We start from the raw sequence: 19478 nt of genomic DNA on the forward strand, positions 1-19478 counted from the left end.
CAGGTGTGCAGAGAGGATGTGCAGGTGTGGGGGAGGACGTGCAGGTGGGGAGGACATGCAGGTGTGCAGGGAGGACGTGCAGGTGTGGGGGAGGACATGCAGGTGTGCAGGGAGGATGTGCAGGTGTGGGGGAGGACGTGCAGGTGGGGAGGACGTGCAGGTGTGGGGGAGGACGTGCAGGTGGGGAGGACGTGCAGGTGTGGGGGAGGACGTGCAGGTATGCGGGGAGGACGTGCAGGTGTGGGGGAGGACGTGCAGGTGGGGAGGACGTGTAGGTGTGCAGAGCCCACAGAGCCTGAGGGGCCGTCATCTAGAACCTCGGGGCTCCCCAGAGCTCACATCCTCCAGAAACCAGCTTCGTGCTGATTTCGCCCGACCCCACCTTTGGTGACTGTTGTCCACGTAGGCCGCCCCCTCCTGCTGAGCATGTGTTGTGTTCGAGGGGCAGCCGTGCCCCCTGCCAAGAGGCAAGGCCGCAGGGCCGCGTGCATGCACACCGCTCTCAGTTGCCCACAGGCGGCCTGTGGGAAAAGTGGGAATCCAGCCCTTTTGTGGTCCGACTGTGACAGTGTTTGTAAAGAAAAAAACAAGATAAGCTTGGAAACGGGTGTTTTAGTGTCCTGAGGCTCTGCTTTAATAGTTTCCTTGGAAGTCCCAGAGGACAGCTGACCAGTCCTCGGCCTGAGGGCTGCTATACGGTTTTCCGCCTCCTTACCTCAGTGAGCGGCTGGCCGCCCTGTGACTGCCGTGTCCCCAAGCGGTCACAGTGCGGCCCTTCCTGGGGCTAGGCGGCCCCCTTGCCTTCCGCACTCGCCAAGGTGGCACTCAGGGCGCAGGCGGTCAGCAGGTGGCGCCCCGTCCAGCGTGGACTGAGGATTTGGGAAGTTGGCTGAGCGTGAGGAAAGCAGGGGAGGGTCTGTTGGAAAGCTCACAGCGCTCAGGGGGCACGGCCTGGTCCCCTCCCCGGGGGCCTGAGTCTCAGGAAGGTGGCTCTTACCGGTGCGCGCAGCCCTGAGAGACCCGGTCCGCACTCGAGCTTGCAGGTGTTGGCCTTTGGAAATGGCCATGCTCAGAGCGGAGCTGGGAGGCTGAGGTGGCTTTGTGGCCACTGTGACAGGGATTCTGAAGGTCTGCCCCGTCCTGAGCCACTGGGGTGACGACCCCCTCTGCTTCCTTGCAGGGCTGGCCTCTCCCTCGGGACCGCACCCTCAGCCACAGCCCGCGGAGCCTCCGCCTACGGATGACGGCAGCTCGGACGACTCGGATGAGATTGTCGTTGCTCTGGCACTGCCCTCGAGGAAGGCGTCCCCGCCGTAGGCCCTGGGCCCTCCCGCAGTGCCGGCTCTGCCGCGGAGCTCGGGCACGCTCTACAGGACGTAGTGCCCAGAATCAGAAAGTAGTTTATCTCGTTAGGAAAGAACTACCTACTCCACAGCTCAGCGCTCTTGTCGGCTTTTCTCTTTGGTTTGGTTTTGCCGCTTGTCTGGTTGTTCGCGTAGGAATCCTGAAGCCGTTGCTTCATCTCTGCGCTGGTTTTCAGGGTCAGCTGGACAGACGCATGTGCCCGGGCTGGGGCCAGCCGCGAGCCCTGCAAACACACGCTCCAGGTAGCAGCTTCCTGGCCACCGTTGGCCTCGAGCCGGGAAGAGCTGCTCTGTCTGGAGCCACCCAACAGCATCTTGTTCTCCCCACCAACATCTTCTCCAGCACCGTGTGCTCCGACCTCCACCCAGTAAGTAGGTCAAGCTGGACACGCTGGGGCCGTGCCTTCCGGAAGAGAGGGACGTGACAGGCTTGCGTGGGGCAGGCTCTCCCCACCCCCATGACGGGACACGAAGATGTCAGGGCCCCAAGGTGGGCTCGGGCTCCTTGGGCTGCTCCTTCCTGCACTGCTCCGCACAGACCTTCACCTGTCACCGTCCCCACCTCCCCGGGGCACTGTCCTCAAGAGCTGCCATGCCCAGGAAGCAGTCTGGTGGGATTTTGTCACTGGGCAGATTAAGCCTTAAAAAAATACCAAACTCTAATTAAGAAGCAGCATCAGGTTTGCTTTTGAGACCGGCAGGGGGGCAGGCTGTCCCCAGGCCCCGAGGAAGGGGCAGCGGGGAGCCCACAGGCCCTTGCTGCATTCCCACCCCGGCTCCGCGGCCCGGCCTCTGCCGCACAGAGCTCCACTCCAGAGCTGAGTCTCACCCTTTGTTTGCGAGATTAGCCCTTGCTGATGGTAACATGGAAAGCCTCCGGCTTGGGTGGCATTTCAAGGGCCTCTAGAGCCCATGTCCCCCAGGTCGTGTGTCTGACGTTAGAAAGCTCGCTCTTGCTGGGACTGAGCGTGCCCACTGGAGCCCTTCTGAGGTCGCAGCTTGGAAAGCACGACGTCCTTCTTGGGGAAACTCGGGCTGTCCTCTCGGTGGTCAGGAAGCTTCTGGTTCCAGCACCAGCTAGGTGTGTGGCAGGGGGCACTCTGCATCGCCACTCCCCCCCCCCCCCGACACCCCGGGTGGGTGAGGGTCTCTCCAGCCCAGCCTGGCCCCCTGGAGTCACCGGGGCCCGCCCAGCTAGGTTCTGTTCACACAGCGGGTCAAGAAAACTTCAGCCGGGACGCTTGCTTGTTTAGCTTTTCTTCTTCCTTTGGTCTGTGGGCTGCTCCATCAATTCTCTTTTCTTTTTCTCCCACTGGACTGATTGGTAACTTGATTGAATTCGTTGCTGGCCCTGGCTTGTGTCGTCCGTGGGGTCTGCTCCCCAGTGACCGGACCACCCTTCGCTTGGGTGCTGGGCTCGGAGCTCAGGGTCTGTAGGGGCCGGGTGAGCACCAGGGGCTGATGAAGGCGGATCCGCAGCCTGTGCGCTCCCACAACGCATCTCCTCCTGCCCCTCACGCAAACTACGGGCATTCTTGCCCACTCTTCGCTCTGAGGAGCGGGTGGCCTTGGGGGCTCAGGTCATAGGGACATCCCTGCCTCAGGCCTGGAGAACAAGGCCCACTCGGGGGAAGGGCAGGGGGAGCCCCACGCGGCGTCCGGGCTGGCGTGTGCACCGTGACCAGAGTGGCCTGGCATCAGGCAGGGTTGAGAAGGCAAAGTCAGTCCGTGCACTTGGGGTTCTCCAAGGAAACGCCCCGAGAATTGTAACTATGTACACTTGGCTGTGCACCTTTGGTGCTATGTTGTTGATCTATTAAAAGCAAGCAGTCTCAAAGCTGCTTGGTCACCGAGGCACCTCCAGGCCGTGACTCGAGCCGATGTCCATCGTGCACACCCTCCGAGGGGCGGCCTGTCCTGCGGCTCTGGGACCCTGCAGTTCCCCGTGGAGAACCCCAGGCACCGGCGTGCTTGCAGGGCCCGGGCGTGGGGCTGGGGCTCCGCGGCGGCAGAACAGGCCAGGGCAGGGCCGGAGAGGGGCCCCGAGGACCCCTGCCTGCTGTGCCTGCTCACCCCGGGGCCAGTCCCCGCTGAAGCCCGGGAAGACGGAAGGCAAGGGGATCCAGAAGGAAGGCACTGAGCACCCCAGAGGCACAGGTCACTGCCCTTCTGGGGGGAGGTCCAGGGACCCGCGTGGCTCACTCTGCCCCGGCTGTCACGGCACCTGCGCGTCAGCTGGGACCCATGGTGCAGAACCGATTGCGGTCAGGCTGCGTAGGTAGCTGGGCTCGGAGAAGCTGCCGCCTCTCCGTCCCAAGTACCCTCCGAGTGCCCTGACTCAGCTGACCCGGCGCGGCCATGGTCGGTCACTGTGGGGCAGAGCACGTGCCAGCACCCTGGCCGCAGGAAGGGGTGGCTCCAGGCCGCGGCCACCCACCCTCCCGAAGCAGGGCTGTCCAGGGGCCCCGGAGGCACTCCCCGGGATGCATGCACTGACCTGGCCTGGCCATCAAGATGCTGTTCCTGTCGCCCAGGTCATGGGGGAGACCCTGGCCCAGCAGCCAGGGACGGACATTTCTGAAGGTGCCAGGCGATTGAGAGTCCAGGCCATGCCGTGGCCTCCGCAGCCCTCGGTCCATACCCACCCAGCAGGCGTGGGCTGAGGAGAAAGGGCAGGGGGAAGCAGGTGCCGGTGGGAAGACCACGGGGCGGGACCAGCTCGCCAAACCATGGGCAGACGGGAGGCGCGTGCCGTGGGGCAAGCCAGGTGGCAGGAGGTTCTCAGGGCGCGCTGCTGCCACTCTCTCTGCAGAGAGCGACCCAGGAGAGGGATGCGGGCTGGGAGGCGCCCCCCGCCCCCAGCAAGGAGGGGAAGAGCCCCGCAGGCCTCCAGGGCTGGGGAGGTCGTTACAGGGCAGCTCCATGGGGCTTCTGGGGTTTTGTTTGCTCGTTCCTCTGCGAGCGAAGGAGGGACTCTGTGAAATGGACGCCCGGCCCTGACTATGGGTGCTGGCCGTCCTGGCCCAGAGCGTCCGTTTTGTCTTCCTCACGAATGCTCTCGGCCCTTCCAACCAAAAACCTCCGTCCCCGCAAGAAGACCAGCTGCATGAGGCCAACCTAGCTCGTCTACCAGGGTGAACACAGCAGGGCTTTCTGTGACTCCAAGAAATAAATACCCTCTGCAGAAAGCCCACTACCCTTCAGGATCTAAACACAATTTAAATTCCGTAGAACCCGCCTGAGCTCATTCCAAGCTCCTGCTGTGGTTTTGGAGCAGGGTTTGCTGTCACGGGGCTCAGGGATGTCTCTGAGGACTGGGGGTCCGGCGGGCTACCCCTCCGGGCCCCCACCTCACTGAGTTCCCAGCAGCTCACTAGCATGGATCCCGGCCGGGTCAGTGTCCTCAAAAACCATGTGGGAACCAGGCACCATCGTGTGGCTCAGGAGAGGAAGGGCTGGATCCCGGGGTCTTCTGCATTTTTATTTAGAATTATTCCAAGCTTATGCATCATGCATACATGACTCTTGGGACAGGATACAGTTTCAGATTGTGCTACTCATGACTGGCCTTTGTCAATCACGGTGGTTTTACGGGTACTTGTCTGGTTAACCCATAAATCCTACCACTTCTAATGGCCCCCAGGGGAGTGACGCTGTCGCCCACGCTGCGCAAACCCGTCGGCCAGTGTGGTTTAGAAATGTGCCTTTCCTGGGCCTCCGGCCCTTTGCTTGGGTGGCAGCACCAGCTCAGGCATCGAGGGCCCGCTGGAAGAAGGGTTCTGCCTCCAGCCCGCCGCTGCCCCCTATCACGCCTCGCCCCGTCCCTCTTCCCTGCCGGCCCACTGCATCTCCCCGAATTCCACTCAACTTTTGCTTGAGGAGCAGGAAGGAATCATCGACAGGAATGCAACATCCAGTGACTGAAGAGAGCTGATCTCTGGGGAGGCCGCTTCCCAGGATTTTGCTGCACACGGCTTTGCTTGCATGCAGCTGCTTGCCGGGCCCTTAGGGCCCCCTGGAATCTGCTGGAAGCCCCTCCAGGGACTTGTTGGCTGCCTCCGGCATTTGCCCGAGTCCACCCCATGCCCCATCACCGTGGGTCTTGTGGGCAAATGGCTCGTTTGGAAGGCGTCACGCTTTGTCAAGGAGCGGCCTGGGCCTCAAGGAGTCTACATCAGGGAGCAGGGCGTGGCAGTCCCCTTCCCCCGTCACGGGCCCTCCCCTGCACGTTCTCCCCAGAGCCTGGGGTCCACCCACACAGAGGCCGCCTCCAGGGGTAGGGGTCTCAGCTGGAGCTGGCAAGAGAGTGCAGTGAGGTCCAGCCTCGGGCCCCCGGCCAGCAAGGTGTAGACAAACACATGGATATGTGGGTCCGCACACAGATACACCTATGCACACACACACGCACGCCCCCCCCCTCCCCATTCCTGCCACTGGCTTTCGGCTCTTGGGAATTGTCAGTCTGAAAGCAGCACACAGCCTGGCCCACAAGGAGTCCTTACAGACTCTTACGGCAAGTCACCCCCAGGCCCTTGCCAAGATGACTTTAAATATTGGGTTCTTTAAAAGTCACCAGGGAATATGGGGGAAAATGTCAAAATCCGATCCCTGGTTCCTTTCAGCACTGCTGCTGAGCTGAAGTCATTGAATGAGGAGGAGGAAGAGGTCCACGTTGCCGGCTGGGGTGCGGGCTGCTGGCCTCGGGCCAGCACTGTCCATTTACATGCTGGGAACCCAGCCGGTCCGTTACAGCCCGGAGGGGCGGCCCCATTAGCCAGAGCCTGCCGAAGGAACCTGTGAGAAGTTTCCATGGAGTCCTTTCTGAATAGGGAGAGGGGTGCCCCTGAGCTCTTCGTTAATTAAGCCCCAGAACAGCATAGGATTCAGAGGAGAGGGTCCAATGTGTGCCAAGGCCCCTGGGGCTTTCATTCAGGCGGCCCAGCCTGGCCGCTTGCTTCCTCATCCCTCCCCTTCCTGAATGGCAAGGAATGAAAGCCAGGGAGGGCGGGGGTGGTTGGGGTCAGGGCCCCAGAGCAGCTGCCCCTGCCGATGGCCGGCCGCCTCATCCCCCACCACCCGCCTAGACCGCCTTCTCCCCAGCTCGGGGTCAGGGCTGTCCCTCTGGGCAGCACCGATGCAGTGGCCCCTACCCTGTGTCTCCTCTCCCTGCTTACTCACTTTCTCCCCTGCGCCCCACACCCCCGCCTGGACCAGCCCCGTCCCCTGCCTGCTGGATGCAGGCATCCCCAGGGCTCCATCCCCAATGCCCAGACTCCGCAAATACTGAGATAGACATCTGCACAGATGTGCCTCAGACGCCTCAAACTCAGCTTGGCCCAGCTTTGGTTGACCTTCGCTCCCTAACCTGCCCCCAGCCCAGTGATGCGGTCTCTGTGACAACATCACAAGCCACTTTGTTTTCTGAACCAGAAGCTTGGCCATAGTCTCCACGTCCCCCCACGCTCCTCACCCGTAGTCGGTCGCCAGGCCCCAGGCTACTGCCCACCAGCCATCCCTGCTGAATGTGCCACGCCACCCCCACACTCAGCGAACACCCATGGGCAGACACACACATGCACACTGAAACACACATACAAAGATGCACCACAAACACATACTCTCACACAAACACAGGCAAACGCACAAATGCACAAAGACACACCACAAACACATACTCTCACACAAACACGCAGGCAAACACATAAATGCACAAACACATGAATATACAAAAACTCATGAACACATAAAATACCAAAACAAACACATTCACACATGCTCTAAATTCAAGCCACGCTGAACTATACAGGGCGCCTCCATTTTTCCAAAGAGAAGACCACAAAAAAGGGGACTGTGTGACCGATTTGAAAATAAGCACTTTTGATAAGTGTGGATGAAATTGTCCAATGCCAGCTCATTAGTAAGTAGTGCGTTCTTGGGTCCTACATACATGTTTATAATCACATATAAAATAAGCCACTCAGGGGTTTGGCGTGCTTGCATCGGCATGGACACAACCCCATGTGAGTCACCTGACACACTTTTGTCCAACACACCTTGTCCTTTCCTGCTCAAGCTGTCGATCATCGGCCACGTAAAGATCCCTATGGGGTATGCAGCCTCCAGAAACGCTTCTACCCAAGCGTCAAGGTTGGGTGTGAGGGCGTGAGGACATCTGTGTCCAGGGGTGCTGGCTTCTGCCTGGCCGCAGGTGCTCCCCTCTGCGCTGTGTAGCCACGACTATGTGCACGAAGTGATTTTCCGAAGGCTGGTTCACAGCGACACCCAGCATTTGAGATGTGAGGCCCTCCTCCTGTGACGGCGACCGAGTTAAAGTTCCATTTCCTAACTATTTTTTAGCCGGCTCTGTCGGGATGCCCTGACTTCTGGCTCTCAGGCTGCTTTCCCAAATGGTGCCCAAGCTGCCATCACTGAGAGCCCCGTGGGATGAGACACTTGGTAAGCCCTTAAGCTGAAGGGGGAGTCCCCAAGGACGTGTTTTGGAGGGAAATCCTCCTCTTACATTTGGACCATCCCGGAATGAACCTGCCCATTGTCCCTGTGACCTGACCTCCCCACCCCATCTAACACATTATTGTAAAAGAAAAGCATAGAGCAGCCACGCAGCGTCCACGGTCCTTCTGCGGAGAGAGAACCGCTGTTGGTATTCAGTAAATATCATCGAGTCAGTGCCTCTCTGCATTTGTACACAGAGGGAAGTGTAGATGGTTGGATGGAAGGAAGGAAGGAAGGGCAGGTGGGTAAATGCCACGCAGACATAAGTTTACAGTAGTCTAGAAAGAGACCAGTGCGTGCTCTTTTGGTTTTTAAATACCACCTTTCGTTTTACTTGAATTCTACCAGAGGAGAGGGAACCTGAGGGACTGTCTGGTCACCACACTCAACGCTGGTCGTGTGTGATGGGGTCCACACTCCTGTCGGGTTCCGCACACCAGACACCCAAGCTGGGATTTCCTGGTCTTTCCTGACGCTTGCTGACGACGTGGGTCGCCCGTCCTCCACAGGCTGCGTGGGTCGTATCCTCCCTCCCTTGTGCCGTGGTGCGGTGTGTCTTCTGCTTCCTAGGACACTCCCTGTCCTACTTGCTCGGACAAGGAGCGCGGTCCGGCCACACCTCCTCTGTGCGGTTCCTCCGAGCTGCAGTGCGGGGCCGAGGCTGCCCTCAGGCTCACCCTGCATCCAAAGCAGTTGCTCTGCCCAGAGCTACTTGGACGGCTTCTGACTGTCCCCCAGCAGAGCACACGGAGCTCCGAAAAAGTGCATCCTGCGGCTGTGTGGGTTCTCAGGGCATTCTGGAACATTCTGGGGCGTGTCTCTCACCCACTCCTTCATCCTGCAGTGAGTTCTTTGGAAATCGGGAGAGGTCCTGACAAAGTCCCTCAGAATTCTGTGAACTGTGCTTCCTTCCTTCTTTGCCTCTGGGGGCCTGGGGTAAGGGTTCCATCTGTGCGTACGCTTCCAGAATCTTCTACATTTCCATCTGTGACCCGATCGCATCCCTGTCCTTATGTGGTTACTGCTGGTGGACTTTTGACTTCTCTCTCCTGCGTCTAATCTTTCCTCCTCCTGCTGGGGACAGAGAGGAGGCTCTCTGCTCCAGCCTCAATGTCCCATCTTCACCCTGAAGCCCACGGATATTTAGACCTCCTAGTGACAGGTGACGCTGCTGACCACCCCCCTTCCCTCTGCTGCCACCAGACCCCACACCCCTGCGCCCCAGACCCCTGCCACCCACCAGCCACCGTGGTGGAAACCCTCTCCTCCGCTCCCACAGACTCACATGTGCCACATCCTCTGTCATCAACTGCCGCGTGGATGGTGGCACCCATACCTTCCTGGCCGACGGCCCGCCACTCCCCAGCCCTGGCCGCCCAGCCGCCCACTCCTCATTGCCTTGGGGATGTCCCAAGACCCCCACCTCAACTCGTCCACAATTACACCCGCTGACCTCACGCCCACTGGGATGGCTGTGGTAGTAAATCACATCCAAAGTCGTAACATAGACTCACATAACATAACCTCACGCTCTGTCGGTGGGAACGGAAGATGGGTTAGCCACTCTGGAAAACAGGCTGGTATCTCCTCAGATAAGTATCACCACGGGATCCAGCAAAGAACACACCCCGAAGAACTCAAACCGGGGCCTCGAAGAGGCACTCGCACCCCCGCGTCCACTGCAGCAGAGCTCGCCAGTCAGGAGGTGGGAGCAGCCCAAGTGTCCACCGTCGGAGGAATCAACAAGGTGCGGTCTACACACACAATGGGTTATTCTCCGGCCTGAAAAAGGAAGGAGGAGCGGACGCACGCTACCCGGGGGGTGAACCCCGGGGGACACGATGCTCGTTGGAACAAGGCAGTCGCAGAAGGACAAACGCGGCTCAATCCCACTCACACGAGGTCCCCGGAGTCCTCAAAACCACAGACACAGAGCAGACGGTGGTGCCCAGGCTGGGGCGGGCGTGGGGGTCAGTGTGTTGCGGGGACAGGGTCTCAGTGTGCGGGGACAGAAGTCCTGGAGCTGGACGGGGCCGTGGCTGCACAAAAGTGAACGTGCTCAATGCCCCCGACCCTGAAAACCGGTGAAGATGGTAAATTCTATGTTATATTTTTTACCCCAATTTAAAAATTCTTGTAAATGACATTAGTCTCTCCTCCCGTGCAGGCACACCCCCAGGGACCCCCTCCTCCTCCCCATCTGTGGCGCTCCCTCTCCCCATCACCGTCCCCAGTGTGTCAACAAAATCTCCTATCGCCTTAACCTCCTAAAGATGGCCCACGTCTGTCCACTCCTCTCAGTGTCCATCCCTGTGCACAACAGCCCAAACCACCACCTTGGCCTCACCTGCGCGGCTGTGCCCCCTTGTCCTGTGGGCCCAGACTCGCTTCGGCCAGGTCCCATCTGCCGTCAGCCACAGCCAAGGTTCGGGGTGGCTAGGAACAAGCAGGAGATTTGCTGGGGAAGTGGCTTTGCTCTCTGAGAGCCCCGGAGATGTCCTCCCCATGGCCCGGAGTGTCACAAAGCCCATCGAGGACTCCCGTGGCCCCAGCATAACCACTCACACTCAGGGCACAGGATTCCCCCGTTGTAGCCCTTGGCAAGTTCTACTCTGTCATTTAGTGATGAGACCACTGGATTGCTGTCTGAATTCCCCATCAGACTCCCTAAGTTCCACACTGAGTTTGTGATGCTCATTGCTGGTCCCAAGGCCTAACATAGCACCTGGTACACAGTAGGTGTTCAATAAATGTGCAGAGTGGACACGCAAAGGGCCTAGCAGCTCCTTCCTCCAGCAGAGCTCTTCCAGTGTCTGTCTATGCCCCCAGACGAGGGGTCTGTCTGACCACGAGCTCCCTGAAGATAGCAGGCATACCATTCACCGGTATACTCCCTCAGCAAACACAGAAGGTGCTTAATGCGTGCTGAGCGAAGCACTCTACCACCTGCCAACAGGACCTCAAAGGCAGCCTCAGCTCTCTCTTCTCACTCCCCCGTCCCCCAACCTTACATTCGTTAGGTTTAGATCTGGCTGGAGAATGAGAACACCCAAAGCAACAGTAACCCAAACATATTAGAAGTTTCCAAAGGCCCCAGGGAAACAGTGCAAGTAAGATATGGCGGCTTCACGAGTTTCAAAGACCCACGTTCTTGTTGCTTGGCACTCCCAAACACAGGGCTTCAGGGCCCAAAATGGCTGCTTGGGCTCCAGCCATAACTCACACTCCAGGCAGCGGTAGCAAGGAGAAAGGGGGTGTCCCCTCACTTGAGGACACTTGCACTGGTATCCCATTCGTCAGAGGGTAGCGACTTGCATATCCAGCTGCCGAGGAACTTGGAAGATGTTGTCTTTATTCTAGGTGGCCATAGAGCAGTAAAAATGGGAGGTTCTGTTACTAAGGAAGAAGGGAAGGAAAGATCCAGCAAGATGGCCAGCACTCTCCTCCCTGTTCCTCATCTCCCTCCTGGTGCCATGATTCTAGAGTCAGGCCCTTGGGTCTGTCCTCCCCACACTGCCCTGCGGGCCTTGGTTCAAAACCAGTGTAAACACACACCTTCTCTCCCCAGCCGACTCACAGAGGTTCCACGTAGCAGCTTGGATTCCCTCCATGCCCCGGCTTGGCACACCTCCCCTCGTCTGGCCCCGAGCCGTGCCCTCCCCCCCCCCCCCCCCCCGGGGCCAGCCCGCACGGCCCTGGGAAGCTCTCTGGGCTCAGCCCCTCCTTTGTCTGTGTTCTCACAGAGTCTGCGGTACGCCAGGCACTGAGGGAGGAAGGCACAGTGTACCTTCAAGGACCAGAGTTCATCTGTTTGCACGTCTGTCGACTGGGCGGAGCTCAGTTCCTGTGCCCGGCAAATATCCACCTGCCCAGGCGCCAGGCCCTGCGCGGGCAGACCTCTGGCTGAGTCCTCCCCACCGGGGTGGCGAAGGGTCCAGGTGCGAGAGGCCCGGGGGCACAGAGTGCAAAGCGGGCAGTAGCCAGGGGGTCCAGGGGAGGGAGTGAGGGGCGAGGCCGGGTGGGGGGGGGCTTCCCACCTCGGGAGGCATCAGTCCTCACCCTGGAGATGGAAGGGGCTCCAGGGTGGCAGAAGCAGAGGCTGCAGGGGGGCATTGCCCATGCTGCTGAGGGGTTCGGCTCTCACCCTGAGAAGCATGGGAGCAGGCTCCGATTTGCATTTCAGAAGGTGAAGGACCTGCTGGCAGCTGGGAGGGCTCACAATGGCTCAGGGGCTGGTGAGGAGCCCTGTGAATACTGTTCTCCGCCCGCCCCCCCCCGAGTGCCCACCGGAGCCCCATGAAGCCAGCCCCTGCCAGCCACCCCCGCAGGAGAGAGCAGAGTGCGGGGCATCCCCGGGGAGGGGGTGGGGGATGCCTGGCAGGCGGGGAGCTCGTTTCCAGCACAGCCCCTCCTCGGTGATCTTGGTGTATTCCCAGGGCCCTGCTGGAGTAGAAAGAGGGGGCAGGCAGGGAGGTGAGCCCAGTGGGGCCTCCTCGTCCATGTGCCCATCCACCCCGCCCATGCGCAGAGCCAGCCGGGGTATCTGGGGAGGAAAGGGGTCCTGGGCCTGCAGGCAAGAATCCAGGCCAAGAGTTGCAGCCAGACCACCCTGGCCGGTGACCGGGGGTGACCTGAACCTCAGCTTCCCCGTCTGTAAACAAGGGAGCGACAGGGGCCGCGTCTCTGGGAGGCGGTGAGCAGGTGGCCGGAGCGGGCCTGTGCCAGCCAGGGCAGCTCTCGGAGAGCATGATGACGTCCGCTCCCAAAACAGGCACGGTGCACCCATCAAGGGCCTTGGCTCCGGAAGGCTCCGCCTTGCTCCTGTCCTGACCCCTGCCTCTCTGCCCCTCCGGGAGGGAGAGATGGCCGGGGAATGGCACGATCCGCGCCCCTCATGCAGCCGGGGCTGGTGAGGACAGGCTCAGGCGAGGAGCGCAGCCCCCTCGGCCCCACGTTCCTGGTGGCCCAGAGGAGGCGGGTCCTCTGCCGGCCCTGGTTGGGCTGACATTTCCCTCTGGAGCCCAGGCGATCAGGAGGTCTCCGGGGCCTCCCAGAGGAGGCAGCCCACCCTGGGGAGGGGGTCGCAGGCTCAGCCCGACTCCCTGGGCCCCACCCTGACCGGGGAAGCCGTGTATGAGGGAGCGAGGTTTGTCTGAGCCCACGTGGAGTCTGGGCGCCCAGGGCCCCCACGTGGGGAGGCAGTGGCTGGCCTCCACCCAGGCGAGGGAGGACGCAGTGGCTGTGGCGTGACTGACGGGCCCCCAGGGGACACTTGGGCGCATCACGTGGGGGAACAGCTTACAGCGAGGGGAGGAAGCCGGGTTTCAGCTGTGAACATCCCCTTTCCAGGGCAATCCTGGCTCCCACCCAGGCAGGGAAGCAAGATGGGCCTCCTGTTGCAGACTGGGGGCGGCGGAGGGGGGGAACCGAGGCTTGGAAGGCTGCCCAGCCGAAGGGTCTCAGCTCTTGGAAGGGGAACAGTGTCACCAGACAGCCCAAGCCTGGGAGGAGCTAGCAGGGCTCAGAAAGGGGAAGGAAGAGCCCAGCCCTTCCACGGCCCCAGGCGAGAGGCCCCGATCCCTCCCCTCGCTGCTGGCCTGCTCCAAAGGTCCCAGGAAGGCGTCTCCTCTCCCGAACACGGGGACGGTGTGATTGACAGTCCATCCTCCCAACAGCTGCCTGGCCAGCCTTTGTCACCCGCTTTGAAGCCAGAGTCCCCTTCCCGCGGCTCCTGGAGACAGGGACGAGGTTCCTGAGCTGCCAGGAGGAGACCAGGAGTGCTGCAGCCTCAAACACCCGCTTGTCCCAGTGGCTCACGTGCAGTTTGTCCTCTGCGCCCGCCAGGGAGGAAGGGCGTGTCCTGGCCAACCAGAGCACATCCCTCGAGAGCACCAGGACTTGAAGAAATTTGGAAGCCCGAGCAGTCAAGACAGACATGGCCACGGCCCTGTGTCCACGCCTCCCTGTGTCCATGCCTGGTTCCATCCTGACCATTGTCTCTGGGCTTGGCTGTGACTGGCTCTGGCCAACGAAGCATTCTTAAATGGGACAGGAGCATACAAGTGCGTGTGTTTCAGGGCTCATCTTCCCCAGCCTCCCCGAGACACCAGGGAGGAAGCCAGCCATAGCCATGGCTGGAGCCGTGGGGCCCACTGAGTCAGCGCCAACCTCCAGCCCCGAACGAGGCCATCTGAGACCGTCCAGCACCAGCGGAGCTGCCCCCGTGACTGCAAGGGACTCTGGGCAACAGCAGCCCAGGAGCCGCCCAGCTGACCCCGAGCAGCTGGCCCCCAGAGCCGTGAACAAACAGGGCCGGGGTTGTTTTAAACCACCGAGTTCTGGGGCGGCTCGTTCTGCAGCCGTAAGTAAGTCATACGCTGGCCTTTCCAAAATCCATGACTTGGAGGGCTGCACGGGAGACAGAGTTAGACCAGAAATGTCAGGAGGCAGGGGTTTCCGTCTTGTGTCTGTAACTGATTCCCTGAGCCCTCCTTCCCCCTCCTGACACGGGGGTGGCGGTCATCCCTCTCGTGCAGGGGTGAGCGGGACCCGAGTGTGACAGGGGAGTCAGCTGGGAGTCTGAGGGCACTGTTTCTCACCTCACCTGTCACAAGTTTGGAGAGCTCCCCAAACCACACAGAGATTCGAGAACTCCCTAGAATGACTCATGGACTCACCGTTTCGGTTCATTACAGCTAAGGATGAAAATCAGCCAAAGGGAGCACTGCAAGATGGCCGTCCAGGAGGGGCCCACAGGGGAGGTTCCTGTTGCCCTCGGGGTGTGTGACCCTCCGGCTTTGACGTGTGACCAAAGGCATGGACTGTGGCCAGCTAGGGGAGCCCACCCCAGCCCCAGCGTCCACAGTTTGTGTGTGGATTCTGTTACGTAGGCATGATGGATGGATGGGTGGGTGGATGAGTGGATGGGTGGATGGATGGATGGATGGATGGATGAGTGGATGGGTGGATGGATGGATGGATGGATGGGTGGATGGATGGATGGATGGATCGATTGCCCACATGGTTACCAGGTCTATTGATGCTGTGTGACCCAAGCCCCCATCCTAAATCACACGGCCAGTCTTTCTGATGTGGTGAGTCCCCGCCCGAAACAAAGACACAGCCTCCAGACATGCCGAGGATCTCACTGGAGCTGAAGGCAAAGGCCGGACCTCAACTTAGACCAGGACAAACTGTTCACTACCCAGTGGCCCCGTGGTGCCTGCCACGAGGGTAACGCTGTCTCCAGGTTCCTGGCTTGGGACTCCGGGCGAGCAGCTTCATGTTCTGGGCTTTGGTTTCCTTGTGTGTAACGTGGGGGAGTGATGACAGTTCCCTCGTGGGCTGCAAAGATGAGCCGTCTGGCTCCGGCCCGGCGTGTTTGTGCGGATGGCTGGGCTGTGTCCTGTATGTAATCTCGCTCCTTGCATGAGGAGAGCCAGTGAACGCAGCTTCCTGCTTTGTTGATGAGCCAGGGTTGCGGTTTGGAGCCTCTGTCTTCCCGGCTGTAAAACGGGGACGCAGGGCTTAGCGAGCATAAAGCCCCCGAGGGTGACACGGGTTTCCAAAGGGCTCGTAGTTGTCTTCTCTCATATCAGCCTGGGGCCGGGAGACCAGCCCTGTCAGTGCTGCGCACTGGGCACGGAGTAAGGAGGCCCTGAGCAAGACGAGGCTTGTATGCTGGGACGTGGGCCGGGATCCCTGGCTGCCAGAGGCCGTGCCTGCTGATGTATCGGTTCCGGGGCTCTCTGGATGGGCAAGGCTGCCAGGGAGGGGGCTCCAGACAAGCGAGGGGTGCTCACCTCCTCACTCTGGCTGGGTCTGTGTTCGGCTCGCTCTGTGGACCCCTCAGGGACCACACCAGCTGGCATCTCTCCACCGGGCCACCTTGAAAGCAGTGCTCCCGAGGCTTTCCCGTGGGCCAGGACCCAGGAGCCAGGTGTCTGCAGGGAGTGGGCGTGGGGCTGGCCGGGCAGGGGAGCGTCACCCAGCCACATCACAGCAGGCGCCAGGGAAACCCGGCCGCTGGCTTTCTCTTCTCCCTGCCAGTTCTCATGAGTGCTATCTCCATGGAAAATGTGAACCTCTCGGGAAGGGGTCCAAACGCGGGGGACGCCATTGTTCTGGCTTCCGCCCCAGCATCTGGGGACCCGGCCCTGCCTGGCCTTTCTCCTGGCGCCCACAGGTCTTGGGACAGCCATTCAGGAGCGTCAACCCAGCCACCTTCCTGGCCTGGGACACGGAGCCTGGGGAGTTCAGGCCTGGCCTGCCCTCCCACTCCCTTCCAGATGCCTCTACCAGATGCTTCCAAGCCGCTTTCCCGGTCTCTGTCCTTCACTCACAAACTTGACTTCACCGGAAGGAAGGAAGGGAGGGAGGGGCGGGAGGAGGGTTGCCGTCGTATTGTGTGCATGTGCAGGATCTGCATAAAGATTCTGACCGTTTTTAAGTGAGCAGTTCAGTGGCGTTCGGTACATTCACAATGTTGTGCAACCACCACCTCTCTTCCCAAAATATCCCCATCACCCCGAGCAGAAACCCCAACACCCATAACCAGTCACTCCCCGTTCCTCCCACGCCCGCCACCCCAGCCCCTGGCAACCACTCGTCCACTTTCGGTTTCTAGGGGTTTGCTCACTCTGGACGTTTCTTAGAAGCGGAATCACACGAGACGTGGCCTTTGGGGTCTGGCTTCTGTCACTCGGCGTCACGTTTTCGAGGTTCATCCACGTTGTAGAGTGAGTCCGTGCTTCATTCCTTCCATGGCTGGGTAGAATACCCCGCTGGGAGGCTGCACCCCATCTGTCCACCCGCGGATGGACACGTGGGTGGTTTCCGCTTCTCGGCTGTCAAGAACAGTGCTGCTATACGAGGTCGTCTTACTGGCTTCTCACCGGCCCCTGAGCTACGCATGACTCTGCCCGTTTCAGCCCCGAGAAGGCGAAGCCTCACGGAGGATCGGAGATGGGCGTGTGGGAAAGTTAACTTAGGAACAGGGGAAAGAAGAGATTCAGGGCTTGGAGGTGAAGTCCTGGGAGCCCCAGAACGGTGCCCACTCATGGAGCGCACCCGGGAGCCCGGCTCCTGATGCGGTCTCCAGACACGGCCTCCCCCACGCCTCCTCCGCAGGACATGCGACGGGTGTTAATCCCGTCTCAAATACAGGACACTAAGGCTTATCTGTCTCCCACTTGTGTGGATGAGGAATAAGTGTCTTCATTTCTGAGCCTTGAAACCCCTCTCTCCTGCCCTTTCCCCCTCTGTGATGAGGGCACCTGGCTGGGGGCCGGAGGACACGGTGGGTGTAGACACTCCAGGGGCGCCTGGCTCCGGGCTGCTCAGCTGGGGACTGCCCGCTATCTTCCTCGCCTTCACGGACCGGCCGTGCTGAGGCCTTCGGGGCTCCCGGCCCCGGGTCCCCATGGTAGAGGGGATGGGATGCCCAGCAGCTTATCGCCCCCCGGGATGCCCCAGCTGTTTTCCTAGCTGGGAGACGACTAGCTGTTTCCTCATCCGCTGCCTTCTCCTGAGCCACTGCTGAGTCACTCAAAGTATGTCCCTTGGCGCCCTGGTCGGTGCCCTGAGTAGCAGACTGAGTCCTCTCTGACCTCTAGGCCCACTAGGGCCCTCCTTCAGGTCATTCCATTTATGGCCAACAGCACAAGGCTGAATCTTTGTTCCTTGGTTGGGTGGTGATTCTCATGCCTCCAGAGCAAGGTTGGGCCCTGGGCCTCACTTTCTCCATCTGTAGAGTGGGGCCAGAGTCTGGCCACAGTCACCTAGGACAGGCAGGAAATACCACTGTCACTCGAGCCAGTGCCACCAGACCCACGGAGGGCGGGGTGGGGACAGGCCTTCCTGTGCCCTTCCCCCCCGACCCCGTATTCTCCCTTTCCCCTTTGCCCTTCTGGGTGCAGGAACCCCATCTCTGCTCCTGTCTTCATACGGTGTTTCCCCCTGTGTCTCTGTATCTCCTAGCCGACGTGTCCAAATCCCCTCTTCTTATGAAGACACCACCATTGCATTGGGGCCCTCCTTAATCTGGTATGACCTCAAAACTTGATCACATTTGCAACGGTCCTATTTCCAGATAAAATCAGTCACAGGCACCAGGAGTTAGGACAGGGACATATCTTTTCTTGGGGGGGGGCACACAAGCCAACTCAGTACAGCTGCATTATCATTTCCTATGTTTGGGTCAGGATTTCTGGCCTTATCAGCAGAAAATGCACAATATTTGGAGGCTTCTAGAAACACGGAAAAGAGCTCATAGACTCCATGCCTCTCCAGGGGCACCCTGGTGGGCCGGCCACACTGCTGTTGGGGGCATGCGAGTCGGGGTGAAGCAGGGGGTCTGTGGCTGTGTGACCTGCTGCTTATAATCAGAAACTATGCCCTTTAGGGATGGAGAATATGACCTCTCTCTTTCTGCCAGGCCATTATTCCCCAATGGGGTGGTACCTAAATAATCCCGAGGGTAGAAACCACAGTTTTGCAAAGGCCTCTCCTATGCCCACAGGCCTTTGCAGGAGGCTGAGTGAGGCCACCCAGCTTTATTACAAGAAAACAGACAAGTCAGGGCAATCAGGTGAGCAGAGGGACAGGCCTTTTGGGAAGCCACTGCCCAGTTATCTGCAAGAGCCCGGCCCAGCCTGCTGGAAGGGGCCCGTCTGCCCACAGAGCTGGCTGAGCCAGAGCAAAGCAGGTGGCAATGTCCCAGGTGTAGGGAAGGACCTGTTTCTCAGAATGCAAGAGGTCCAGAAATAATGCCGCAGGGTGGTGACAAGCCAGAGCCAAGATGATATGAACCTACTGCCCTGGGGTGCAGAGAGAGGGGCGAGCCGGGGCCAAGTACTTAGAGCATTTCCAGCCTCCTCTGTTCTTGGGGCTCCCAGCTCGACTTTAATAAGCATGATGATGCCTATTAGGAAGTGCGGCTATGTGGCTCCAAAGTCCACGCTGGGCCCTCCCTGGCCGTTGCCTTCACTTCCAGGCTCAAGGAGGCCAGGACAGAGCACTGTGTTTCTCTTGGGTCTTAACAGAAGACGCCACCTTCCCCAAAGGGGTGGCCAGGCAGGGACTGGATCTACGCGTCCACCCCCTTACACACTCTACTGGGTCACGCTTTGATGTCCTGAGCACTTAGACTCATTGTACTTCCCTTTCACAGACAGGGGCATTGATGAACAGAGAGCATATGTAACTTGTTCAAGATCACACAGCCATCGATGACCAAGTCCGGCTGTGAGTCCAGACCATCGTTATTTGACAGACAGGCTTGCGGGCTACACAGGCTGCGTGCGGGGGAGGCCGGCCCAGCCCCTCCAGGCCGACCCCCGCAGAAGCTCAAGGAACGTGCAATGGTTGAGCCAACGAGCCAGCGCCCGGAGAAGCACGGCTAGGCGAGTGGACGTGCTGCCAGGGTTGCAGCTCCCGCCCCCACCTGCGGGTGGAGAGACTGCGCCCCTCGGCCGCGGGAAGGGGCCCCTCTGGTGGGCGGAGCCTCGTCCAGCGAGCCAATGGCGGGACCGGGGGCGGGCGCGCGGGGGGGCGGGGCCAGCGGGCGGTGGGCCGGCGGACAGAGGGGCAGGGCCGGCGGTC

General features: G+C 60.2%; 1 protein-coding gene and 1 long non-coding RNA gene across 16 annotated transcripts in view; one reads left to right on the top strand and one right to left on the bottom strand.

Moving 5' to 3' along the window:
- IQCE (IQ motif containing E) overlaps window positions 1–3227 on the top strand; it is a 45188-nt gene extending 41961 nt beyond the window's left edge. For 10 of the 11 annotated variants that reach the window (XM_073886351.1, XM_073886348.1, XM_073886349.1 and 7 more), the window contains one exon: window positions 1181–3227. In XM_073886351.1, coding sequence (XP_073742452.1) covers window positions 1181–1789 — 609 coding nt within the window. In that variant the 3' untranslated portion in view covers window positions 1790–3227. The remainder of the gene's footprint in view (window positions 1–1180) is intronic. The other variant, XM_025863795.2, reaches the window with a different exon arrangement.
- Window positions 3228–8462: 5235 nt separating this feature from the next.
- On the bottom strand, window positions 8463–14037 carry LOC141371363 (uncharacterized). Of its 5 annotated transcripts, none has more exons than XR_012376266.1 (5): window positions 11937–14037; window positions 11665–11760; window positions 10225–10313; window positions 9392–9951; window positions 8463–9003 (listed from the first exon to the last, which is right to left on the bottom strand). It is a non-coding gene; the product is annotated as an uncharacterized lncRNA (long non-coding RNA). The 5 variants fall into 5 exon arrangements; XR_012376265.1 differs by having other exon boundaries at window positions 8463–8948; window positions 11937–13719; XR_012376269.1 differs by having other exon boundaries at window positions 8463–8951; window positions 12022–13718.
- Between the last annotated feature and the right edge of the window lie 5441 nt (window positions 14038–19478).

The sequence above is a fragment of the Callorhinus ursinus genome, unplaced genomic scaffold (genome assembly GCF_003265705.2).
Source record: "Callorhinus ursinus isolate GAN/ISIS: 27379988/994484 unplaced genomic scaffold, GSC_fseal_2.0 scaffold70, whole genome shotgun sequence".
NCBI classification, from domain to species: Eukaryota; Metazoa; Chordata; class Mammalia; order Carnivora; family Otariidae; genus Callorhinus; species Callorhinus ursinus.